This window comes from Oncorhynchus tshawytscha, linkage group LG34, assembly GCF_018296145.1.
Source record: "Oncorhynchus tshawytscha isolate Ot180627B linkage group LG34, Otsh_v2.0, whole genome shotgun sequence".
Classification (NCBI taxonomy): Eukaryota; Metazoa; Chordata; class Actinopteri; order Salmoniformes; family Salmonidae; genus Oncorhynchus; species Oncorhynchus tshawytscha.
In genome coordinates, this window is record NC_056462.1 from 250,001 (window position 1) to 262,623 (window position 12,623).

Here is a 12,623-nt window from a genome sequence, read left to right on the forward strand (position 1 = left end):
AAAAATGTGCCCCCTTTTTAGTCCCCAAGACCAGAATTGAGAAACACATCCTCTGTTCACTGCATGCAGTTCTGAAGGGACTGGATAAGTCAAGCAGTGTGGTAATGGCTCCACCTTGGTGAAAGAGATTGGACACCACAACATAAATAATCTTTAGTTATTCATTTATTCCACTAGCCTAAGAACATGTTTCCGCCGCAGCCGTCCTCTGAGATGGCCCCACCTTGCCTTCCCATGGACAAAAGAGAGATTTTGCCACATTGTTCACACCAGTGTGGTTCTGTCGGATCTGTGTTAGAGTTTAGGTGAGGGAAGGGCTAGGGGTTGATAATTGTGTTTCAGGTGAACTCTCCCTCTGTTTTCAATTGACTTCTGAGAGGATGTGTGAAATTGTGCTTCAAAACATCCTGCCGATAATCAGATAAGTTTGATTTCTGCAAGGGTGATATTTCCTTGTTTCGAAAGAACCAAGACCACAATTTGATAAGGGAACATTTTTGGAATATTATCACAAAGTAATAATATAAAAGTGAATCAAATTAGTCTGGGGGAGTTGAGGAGCTCTGTGTGCCTGCAAATCCTGTGCATCTGAAATGGTACCCTATTCTGGAGTCACTGCTTTTGACCAGAGTTACAGCAATTTCATTCATAGTCCAAATAACACACCACCTGTGGACTACCAGTAACACCTGTTGTCAATAGCCCCACAAATGATCAGATGTTGTCTTATTATGCCTATTAAAAGGCACAGTGTTGGTTTTGTCTAGTATGTAACTCTGGTGTGTGTCTCCCTTGCCTCAGGTATTGGCTCAACATACTTCCATGCCACCCTCAGTTTCCTGGGTCAGATGCTGGATGAGTTGTCCATCCTATGGGTGCTCATGTGTGCCATCGGCATGTGGTTCCCCAAGAGATATCTGCCCAAGATGTTCAGGAATGACAGGTGAGTCAACAGTTTGCCTTGTTTCACTGCTCAATTAATGCCCTTCACCTTGGCTATTGCGCTTCGATGTTTGCAGATATGAAGGGTCTGTGCAGACTCTAGCCTTTTTGGGGACTGGTTGGTTTCTGTTCCATTAAACTACATGATATCAAATAAAATGTTATTTGTCACATGCTTCGTAAACCGTGATATGCTGATATGCTAAACAGTGATACATACGTACGTACGTTAAACATACATTGCGTACCATACATACATGCATACACTTGTGTGTCCTTTTGAAATTGTATGGATTTCTGCATAAATTAGTCATAAAATGATATCTTTATATTCGTATAGATTTACATTTACATAATTTAAACATTTGCAGTGTAGGTTTGAAAAAGTATGTGAACCCCAAGGCTAATGACTTCTCCAAAAGCTAATTGTAGTCAGCTAACCTGGAGTGTAGTCATTGAGGTGAGATTGGAGAAGTTGGTTAGAGCTGCCCTGTCTTATAAAAACACTCACAAAATGTGAGTTTGCTATTCACAAGAAACATTGCCTGATGTGAACCATGCCTCGAACAAAAGAGTTCTCAGAAGACCCAAGATTAGTTGTCGACTTGCATAAAGCTGGAAAGGGTTACAAAAGTATCTCTAAAAGCCTTGATTGTCTATAAATGGAGAAAGTTTAGCAGTGTTACTCTCCCTATGAGTGGCCGTCCTGCAAAGATGACTGCAAGAGCACAGCGCATAATGCTCAATGAGGTTAAGAAGAATCTAAGTGTCAGCTAAAGACTTAAATAAATCTCTGGAGCATGCTAACATCTCTGTTGACGAGTCCACGATACGTAAAACATTAAACAAGAATCTTGTTCATGGGAGGACACCACGGAAGAAGCCACTGCTGTCCAAAAAAAACATTGCTGCACGTCTGAAGTTCGCAAAAGAGCATCTGGATGTTCCACAGCGCTACTGGCAAAATATTCTGTGGACAGATGAAACTAAAGTTGAGCTGTTTGGAAGGAACACAACACTATGTGTAGAGAAAAAGGCACAGGACACCTTCATCAACCTCATCCCAACTGTGAAGTATGGTGAAGGGAGCATCATGGTTTGGAGCTGCTCAGTCCGATGATGCTGTGACACACTGCCCCAGATCATGACCGACCCGCCACCTCCAAATGGTGTTGATGTGAGCCATGACCAGCCTTTTTAAAGCATTTCATGGCTATAGATTTTAGTGCTACGGGGCGATAGTAATTTAGGTAGGTTACCTTGGCGTTCTTGGGCACGAGGACTAGTAGGTTGGCTTGAAACAAGCTGGTATTAGACTGGGTCAGAGATGGGAGCCCTATTTTCAACCTAAGTGAAGCAGTGGTCTAAGGCACACACCACAGTGTAAGAGGCGTCACTACAGTCCCTGGTTCGAATCCAGGCTGAATCTCATCTGGCCGTGATTGGAAGTCCCATAGGGCGGTGCACAGTGTTGTCCTGGTTTGGCTGGGGTAGGACGTCATTGTAATTAAGAATTAGTTCTTAACTGGCTTGCCTAGTTAAATAAAATAAACATGTCAGTGAAAACACTGACCAGCTGGTCAATAATGTAAAATATTACATTTCTAAGTTTTAATTTGTTCTCCTTTGAGTAAGCAACTTTCTTTCCGCAATATTAAGCTGATCCACCCTCCAAAAAAAAAAAAAAAAAAAAAAGCAACCTTCCGGATGAAAGAAACACTTATACTTCCAGTGCCAACAGAGATTGTCGCTTCGCGTTCCTAGGAAACTATGCAGTATTTTTTTGTTTCACCCAGGACAATGGATTGGATCCCAGCCGACGACCCAAAACAATGACGTCGTAAAAGAGGCAAACGAAGCGGTCTTCTGGTCAGGCTCCGGAGATGGGCACATCGCGCACCGCTCCCTAGCATACTACTCGCCAATGTCCAGTATCTTGACAAAAAGGTTGATGAAATCCGAGCAAGGGTAGCATTCCAGAGAGACATCAGAGACTAATGTTCTTTGCTTCACGGCAACATGGCTCACTCGAGAGACGCTAACGGAGTCGGTGCAGCCAGCTGGTTTCATCGCGCCGACAGAAACGACCATCTTTCTGGTAAGAATAGGGGCGGGGGGTATGCCTTATGATTAACGAGACATGGTGTGATCATAACAACATACTCGTCCTTCTGTTCACCTGTTAGTGGAATTCTAAATTCCTCTGTATTATTTCCCAATCAGAATTATTACTCTGTCAATGCATTCTAAAGGGATTGTAAGACCCAATATTTCTATAAGAAATGGACAGAGCCCCGGTCTTAAAAGTCAGGTAACAGCGTTTAATTCAAGAGAGTACTGGGTACATACACATTTTACCACAGGTTATAAACTGAAAATGACGTCAGCGTTTCCTAAATATTCTATCTCTTCATATGACACCGGTAGAGAGGCCCTATAGTTCTCGAGCCTTCCCTCCTCTCCTAAAGCCAAGGTCAGTCACTGTAAATCAGCATTCTAGACAGTCTGGAGATAGTTCATTAATTTGTACAAAGGAACAGACCGTCATTATTACTAAACTCCTGACTATATTATATACAATTGGGAATGGGAGCAAGAGGGAAAATTCATATGTACAGTACATTATTGCATTTGGAGTAGTCAGTTCTGATTGGAATGTATACATAATTAGTCATTTCAACTATAATTTCCTCCAACATCACCTGACTTAGAATTCCTCACAATCAAATGTCGACCGCATTATCTACCAAGGGAATTCTCTTCGTATATATTCCCCCCCAAGCAGACATATCGATGGCCCTGAACTAACTTTATTTGACTCTATGTAAACTGGAAACCACATCCTGAGGCTGCGTTCATTGTAGCTGGGGATTTTAACAAGACTCCCTAAACTGAATCAGCATATTGATTGTGCTACCAGGGCTGGTAAAACCATGGATCATTGCTATTTTCTAACTTCTGCGACGCATATAAGGCCCTCCCCCGCCCTCCTTTCGGAAAAGCTGACCACGACTCCATTTTGTTGCTTCCAGCCTATAGACAGAAACTAAAACAAGAAGCTCCCACGCTCAGGTTTGTTCAACGCTGGTCCGACCAATCTGATTCCACGCTTCAAGACCGCTTCGATCATCGTGGATTGGGATATGTTCCGCATTGCGTCAAACATCAACATTGATGAATATGCAGATTCGGTGAGCGATTTCATTAGAAAGTGTATTGACGATGTCGTACCCATAGTAACGATTAAAACAACTCCAAACCAGAAACTGTGGATTGATGGCAGTATTCGCGTGAAACTGAAAGCGCGAACCACTGCTTTTAAGGTGACCGTAAACATGACCAAATATAAACAGTGTAGCTATTCCCTCCAAGGCAATCAAACAAGCTAAGCGTCAGTATAGTGACAAAGTAGAGTCTCAATTCAACGGCTCAGACACAAGAGGTATGTGGCAGGGTCTACAGTCAATCACGGATTACAAAAAGAAAACCAGCCCCGTCGCGGACCAGGATGTCTTGCTCCCAGACAGACTAAATAACTTTTTTGCCCACTTTGAGGACAATCCAGTGCCACTGACGCGGCCCACTACCCAAACCGGCGGACTCTCCTTCACTGCAGCCGACGTGAGTAAAACATTTTAAACGTGTTAACCCTCGCAGGGCTGCAGGCCCAGACGGCATCCCCAGCCGCATCCTCAGAGCATGCGCAGACCAGCTGGCTGGTGTGTTTACGGACATATTCAATCAATCAAGCTGTTCCCACATGCTTCAAGAGGGCCACCATTGTCCCTGTTCCCAAGAAAGCTAAGGTAACTGAGCTAAACGACTACCGCCCTGTAGCACTCACTTCCGTCATCATGAAGTGCTCTGAGAGACTAGTCAAGGACCATATAACCTCCACCCTACCTGACACCCTAGAGCCACTCCAATTTGCTTACCGCCCAAATAGGTCCACAGACGACGCAATCGCAACCATACTGCACACTGCCCTAACCCATCTGGACAAGAGGAATAGCTGTGAGAATCCTGTTCATCGACTACAGCTCAGCATTTAACACCATATTACCCTCCAAACTCGTCACCAAGCTCGAGACGCTGGGTCTCGACCCCGCCCTGTGCAACTGGGTACTGGACTTCCTGACGGGCCGCCCCCAGGTGGTGAGGGTAGGTAACAGCATCTCCACCCCGCTGATCCTCAACACTGGGGGCCCCACAAGGGTGCGTTCTGAGCCTTCTCCTGTACTCCCTGTTCACCCACGACTGCGTGGCCATGCACGCCTCCAACTCAATCATCAAGTTTGCGGACGACACGACAGTGGTAGGCTTGATTACCAAGACGGCCTACAGGGAGGAGGTGAGTGCCCTCGGAGTGTGGTGTCAGGAAAATAACCTCACAATCAACAAAACAAAGGAGATGATTGTGGACTTTAGGAAACAGCAGAGGGAGCATCCCCTTATCCACATCGATGGGACAGTAGTGGAGAGGGTAGTAAGTTTTAAGTTTCTCGGCGTACACATCACGGACAAACTGAATTGGTCCACCCACACAGACAGCGTCGTGAAGAAGGCGTAGCAGCGCCTCTTCAACCTCAGGAGGCTGAAGAAATTTGTCTTGTCACCAAAAGCACTCACAAACATCTACAGATGCACAATCGAGAGCATCCTGTCGGGCTGTATCACCGCCTGGTACGGCAACTGCTCCACCCACAACCGTAAGGCTCTCCAGAGGGTAGTGAGGTCTGCACATCGCATCCCCGAGGGCAACCTACCTGCCCTCCAAGACACCTACACCACCCAATGTCACAGGAAGGCCATAAAGATCATCAAGGGCAACATCCACCCGAGCCACTGTCTGTTCACCCCGCTATCATCCAGAAGACTTATTCCACATTTTGTTGTGTTAAGGGCTGTTGGATGACTGTATTACTGCAACACTGACGGTCACGAGTCATGACGCCAGTCAAATTCCACGTGACCCTTTATTCACTATAATTAGGCTTCTCCAAGCTCTGATGCTGCAGATGGTGATTAGTAGCCTACCAAACTTGCAAACTACCTGGTACTCAGCACTCTGTCCCTCTAATCACTCTGACATCAATGCAAATGTGATCGAAAATCGAATCAAATAATTTGAGATCCCCATTAGCTCATGTTGCGCAGGCTATGCAATTGCATGAGAAATCAGAGTGATGGCCTCTAAAAAGAGGAGGATCCCATCAACTTTCTATAGGCTAGGCCTACTATATTTATTTATTTCTCAACTTTCCTAATATTAAGCACATTGCTTCACTTTTCAACAGGAGTATAGCCTACCTGGCTGGCATGAAAACAAACAACGGTAAAAGCGTCCTCCATTTGCTATTTAAGAGCATGTTTTGAGACCGGTGCATGATAATGGTCAATTCTAAATCAAAACAAGTTTCACACATACAGTACCAGTCAAAAGTTTGGACACCGACTCATTCCATGGTTTTTCATTATTATTGTAGAATAATAGTGAAGACATCAAAACTATGACATAACACATATGGGATCATGTAGCAACCAAAAAAGTCTTAAACAAATCAAAATATATTTAAGATTCTTCAAAGTAGCCACCATTTGCCCAGATGACAGCATTGCAATGTCTTGGCATTCTCTCAACCAGCTTCATGAGGTAATCACCTGGAGAGCATTTCAATTAACAGGTGTGTCTTGTTAAAAGTTAATTTGTGGAATTTATTTCCTTCATGAGTTTGAGTCAATCAGTTGTGTTGTGACAAGGTAGGGGGGTATACAGAATATAGCCTTATTTGGTCAAATACCATATGGAAAGAACAGCTCAAATAAGTGAAGAGAAACAAAAGTCCATTACTTCGACTGACCTTCATGTCATAATCTGGAAAATTTCAAGAACTTTGAAAGTTTCTTCAAGTGCAGTCGTAAAAACCATCTAGCGCTATGATGAAACTGGCTCTCATGAGGACCACCACCCAGAGTTGTCTCTGCTGCAGAGGATAAGTTCATTAGAGTTAACTGCACCTCAGATTGCAGCCAAATAAATGCTTCACAGAGTTCAAGTAACAGACGCATCTCAACCTCAACTGTTTAGAGGAGACTGCGTGAATCAGGCCTTCATGGTCGAATTGCTGCATAGAAACCACTGCTAAAGGACACGAATAATAAGAAGAGACTAGCTTGTGCCAAGAAACACGAGCAATGGACATGACCGGTGGAAATCTGTCATTTGGTCTGAGTCCAAATTTGAGATTTTTGGTTCCAACCGCCGTGTCTTTGTGAGACAGAGAATAGATAAACGGATGATCTCCGCATGTGTAGTTCCCACCGTGAAGCATGGAGGAGAAGGTGTGGGGGGTGCTTTGCTGATGACACTGTCTGTGATTTATTTAGAATTCAAGGCACACTTAACCAGCATTGCTACCACAGAATCCTGCCGCAATATGCCATCCCATCTGGTTTGCGCTTAGTGGGACTATCATTTGTTTTACAACAGGACAATGACACAAAACACACCTCCAGACTGTGTAAGGACTATTTGACCAAGAAGGAGAGTGATTGATTGAGTGCTGCATCAGATGACCTGGCCTCCACAATCACCCGACCTCAACACAATTGGGTTGAGCAGCCAACAAGTGCTCAGCGTATGTGGGAACTCCTTCAAGACGGTTGGAAAAACATTCCTCACATGAAGCTGGTTTACTGAATGACAAGAGTGCAAAGCTGTCATCAAGGCAAATAAATGGTGGCTACTTTAAAGAGTTTTTTTAAATTTAAGGTAACACTTTTGGTTACTACATGATCCCATATGATTTATTTCATAATTTGATGTCTTCACTATTATTCTACGATGTAGAAAATAGTGAAAATAAACACCCTAAAATCAGTAGGTGTGTCAACTTTTTACTGGTACTCTATAAATAAAAAATGTAAACTATATAATGTTGTGGATCAGTCCTCAGTTTTCTCCTATCACAGCCATTAAACGTTGTAACTGTTTTAACAACACCATTGGCCTCATGGTGAAATCACTGAGTGCGTTCCTTCCTCTCTGGCAACTTGAGTTAGGAAGGATGCCTGTATCGTTGTAGTGACTGGGTGTATTGATACACAATCCAAAGTGAAATTAGTAACTTCACCATGCTCAAGGATAGTCAATATTCAAAAATGTATTATTTTTACCCATCTACCAATAGGTGCCAGAAGCATACCACCCTGCATCCCACTTTTATCTGAAGCTAAGCAGGGTTGGTCCTGGTCTGTCTCTGGGTGGCAGACTAGATGTTGCTGGAAGTGGTGTTGGAGGGCCAGTAGGAGGGCCACTCTTTCCCTTGGTCTAAAAAAAAAAAACACTTAGGGGTGTTAACCTCCGGTGGCCTGGCTAAAATTCCCAATACCACCATGGCCACCTAATCGTTCCCAGCTTCCAATTGGCTCATTCATTCCCCCTTCCTCTCCCTTGTATATTTCCCCCTGTCATTGCTGTAAATGAGAACGCGTTCTCAGTCAACTTACCTGGTAAAATAAGGGTTAAATGAATGCAAATAAACAGTGCCCTTCTTTGCGACGCATTGAAAAACCTCTCTGGACCTTGTGGGTGAAACTGCGTTTGAAATTCACTGATGTTGAATACTTGACTAATGACATTTCAGCTTTTCAGTTGTATTTAATTATAAAAAATTCTAATAGCATAATTCCACTTTGACATTATGGGGTGTGTGTGTAGGCCAGTGACAATCTGAATTTTATCCATTTTAAATTCAGGCTGTAACACAACAAAATGTGGAAAAAGTCAAGGAGTGTGAGTACTTTCTGAAGGCACTGTTTGTCCTTCTTTGTAACCAAAGCCATCACATCTCTGAAACCCAGCCTGGTCTGGGCTTGCACTTTACTGAACGTTTTTAACCTACCATTGCACACTGCATTTTGATCCAGTGCATTTGGATTGATGTGAAGTGTTTCCTGTGTTGGTGGCTTTGGATGGGTATCCTGGCTAAACTGTCCTACATCAAAATAAAGGATTTTTCAAATCCTCAGATAAATTGCATCTATTTGAAACTTCAATATACAGCTGTTTTTGTTATTTTATACTGTTTTTCTGTTTGTGCACTATACTCCCATGTCGCACTCTTCCCAGTGCTCATCACATTCTAAATAAAGCAGATGCAGCTTTGGCAGTATGTTTTGCTCTGTGGTCATATAGGTATCTTTACCTTCCAGGTCAAGGTTCAAAGTGGTCATCGGCATCTTGTCCGGGATCACCACTGGTTTGGCCTTCGTTAAGCCCGTCATCAACTCAGTGTCTCTGATGACTCTGGGTATACCCTGCACCGTTCTGCTCATTACTGAGCTCAAAAGGTGAGAATGATTCACTGTTTACTTCAACAGGTGAGTTATTAAGAACAAACACCAACAAATATCACATGCAATAGACTAGCTGGTACATCCTGTTGCAGAAGTGGGACCAAGTCACTATTATTCGAGTCACAAGCAAGTCTTAAGTCACAAGATCCATCTCACGTCGAGTCCCAAGTAGAACAGGTCGAGTCAATTTCCCAGCCCCCGTCCCAACAGGAGGCATTTTGCCTCTTGGTAGGCCGTCATTGTATATAAGAATTTGTTCTTAACTGACTTGCCTAGTTAAAAAAAGAAAAGTCCATGTCGTGCATTCTAAGAACAAGTCAATTCAAGTCGAGCAAAGTTTTTTTCAAGTCATGTCTGAAGTCAAGTAAAAAATCTAATCTATACATGCGATGACTTGTTCAACTAAAAATCTTTCTCTTTTTGAGACTACCAGCCCTTTTCATTATTTTGTCTACAACACATTTTGATTATGTAATTGTAAAATGGGGACCTTGTAGCAGTTATAAGGACATGAAATCAGCAGAAGGCAAGATGGGTTGATGGGAAAGTGCTATATCATACAAAATATACATGGGCAATAGCCCAAAAGAAATAGGACAGATTAAGCCTGATACAGAGGCTATCTGAACAGACACCGGTAGAGAGCAAGACTGCAAAGCCTCCCCTTGGGAGACCAAATTGCTATATCCATACCATTTATACATGGAACAATCATTTGCATTTCACTAGTGACTCTGCCACAAAATGAGTGACAAAACATGGCCAGATAATTTCAAGTCATCAGTCTCAAGTCAAAGTCGAGTCCCGAGTCTTGAGACGTCAAGTCTCAAGTCATAAATTTTGTGACTTGAGTCCACAAATCTGCCCTATTGTATGGGGCCTACAGCTAGTTGAGTTTGCTGTCCAGCTAAATTATGATTGAGAAGCCTCCACAGATTAAATAATTTATGAATCCATTAAATAACATATGGCACATTGACATTGAGTCGTTAGTTCTCTCTGAGGGGCCTTAGGCCTACAGCATATGTAGAAACCAGGGTTGGTGTCAAGTCCATTCTAGGAAGAGCATTGAAATGTAATTAATTAATTAATTGGGGAAAAAATCTTCTGGATATGAATGTCAATTCATCTCCTGAATTGGAATGTAATGGATCTGAATGAAAGAATACACCCTCAAATGTAATTATTATTTTTTATAAAAGAATTTGTGGCCTGTTGCTGAGTGAATGTGAAATAGATAGTACTCCAGGCGTCTGAATGTTTTGAAACTGTATCAAATCAAATCAAATCAAATCAAATTTTATTTGTCACATACACATGGTTAGCAGATGTTAATGCGAGTGTAGCGAAATGCTTGTGCTTCTAGTTCCGACAATGCAGTAATAACGAGCAAGTAATCTAACTAACAATTCCAAAAAAACTACTGTCTTATACACAGTGTAAGGGGATAAAGAATATGTACATAAGGATATATGAATGAGTGATGGTACAGAGCAGCATAGGCAAGATACAGTAGATGATATCGAGTACAGTATATACATATGAGATAAGTATGTAAACCAAGTGGCATAGTTAAAGTGGCTAGTGATACATGTATTACATAAGGATGCAGTCGATGATATAGAGTACAGTATCAACGTATGCATATGAGATGAACAATGTAGGGTAAGTAACATTATATAAGGTAGCATTGTTTAAAGTGGCTAGTGATATATTTACATAATTTCCCATCAATTCCCATGATTAAAGTGGCTGGAGTAGAGTCAGTGTCATTGACAGTGTGTTGGCAGTAGCCACTCAATGTTAGTGGTGGCTGTTTAACAGTCTGATGGCCTTGAGATAGAAGCTGTTTTTCAGTCTCTCGGTCCCAGCTTTGATGCACCTGTACTGACCTCGCCTTCTGGATGACAGCGGGGTGAACAGGCAGTGGCTCGGGTGGTTGATGTCCTTGATGATCTTTATGGCCTTCCTGTAGCATCGGGTGGTGTAGGTGTCCTGGAGGGCAGGTAGTTTGCCCCCGGTGATGCGTTGTGCAGACCTCACTACCCTCTGGAGAGCCTTACGGTTGAGGGCGGTGCAGTTGCCATACCAGGCGGTGATACAGCCCGCCAGGATGCTCTCGATTGTGCATCTGTAGAAGTTTGTGAGTGCTTTTGGTGACAAGCCGAATTCTTCAGCCTCCTGAGGTTGAAGAGGCGCTGCTGCGCCTTCCTCACGATGCTGTCTGTGTGAGTGGACCAATTCAGTTTGTCTGTGATGTGTATGCCGAGGAACTTAAAACTTGCTACCCTCTCCACTACTGTTCCATCGATGTGGATGGGGGTGTTCCCTTGCTGTTTCCTGAAGTCCACAATCATCTCCTTAGTTTTGTTGACGTTGAGTGTGAGGTTATTTTCCTGACACCACACTCCGAGGGCCCTCACCTCCTCCCTGTAGGCCGTCTCGTCGTTGTTGGTAATCAAGCCTACCACTGTTGTGTCGTCCGCAAACTTGATGATTGAGTTGGAGGCGTGCATGGCCACGCAGTCGTGGGTGAACAGGGAGTACAGGAGGGGGCTCAGAACGCACCCTTGTGGGGCCCCAGTGTTGAGGATCAGCGGGGAGGAGATGTTGTTGAGGTGTGAGGTGTGTTTCGGTGTGTGTGCACATGCGATAGTGGACGTGTGTGGGTATGCACGCGAAAGCCGCAAAGTTGAGCCTCAGGGATAATGTCTTCCTCTCACTCGCATTGAAAATAGCGATTTGCCTCACTTTGCGGATTCTACATCAAAACTTTACCTCAATTAATGTGATTTAGTGTTGGATAATATGTAAGCATCAACAATTCCCAGTGCTTTACGAAAGTGACAAGTGTAATGTTATAGTGATGTCACAAGTTTCATGGCAAGTAAGCAACACATGAAGTGGACTCAATTTCCCAGGGAAAAGTGTTGTCATCCAGAGGCACGTATTTATTTCTAAACTAGGCACACAATTGGTGACCTAAAACAGGTTGTTAAAGGACCATGGAGTTCAGTCTGCTTCTTGTTTCATGATACTGGTATCGTGACAACACTATGTTGTAGTGTAGTAATTTTCAACCAGTAATGGGCAACACTCAGTCAGTGTTAAGTACATTTCTAAATGTTTTTAGGTCAGAGTGTAGTAGCAGTTAACACACAGAAAACGATTTAGACAGAAAACAAGTTTGTCACATTTTGGAGAGTCCACATTTTTGACTATGGTTATGTGTCACTTATTTTGCATGGTGTTACTTTGAGCCTTTTCAATAGTGTGTTGCTGTCAATGTTGAAGGAAATAACATTCTTCCAAATAGCAGCACA

At 43.1% G+C, this 12,623-nt stretch overlaps 1 protein-coding gene across 1 annotated transcript in view; it reads left to right on the plus strand.

The window, feature by feature from the left end:
• Nucleotides 1-12,623, plus strand: part of LOC112231655 (alkaline ceramidase 2) — a 33,843-nt gene that overhangs the window by 10,445 nt on the left and 10,775 nt on the right. The window contains exons 3-4 of the mRNA XM_024398352.2: nt 802-943; nt 9,157-9,294. Coding sequence (XP_024254120.1) covers nt 802-943; nt 9,157-9,294 — 280 coding nt within the window. The remainder of the gene's footprint in view (nt 1-801; nt 944-9,156; nt 9,295-12,623) is intronic.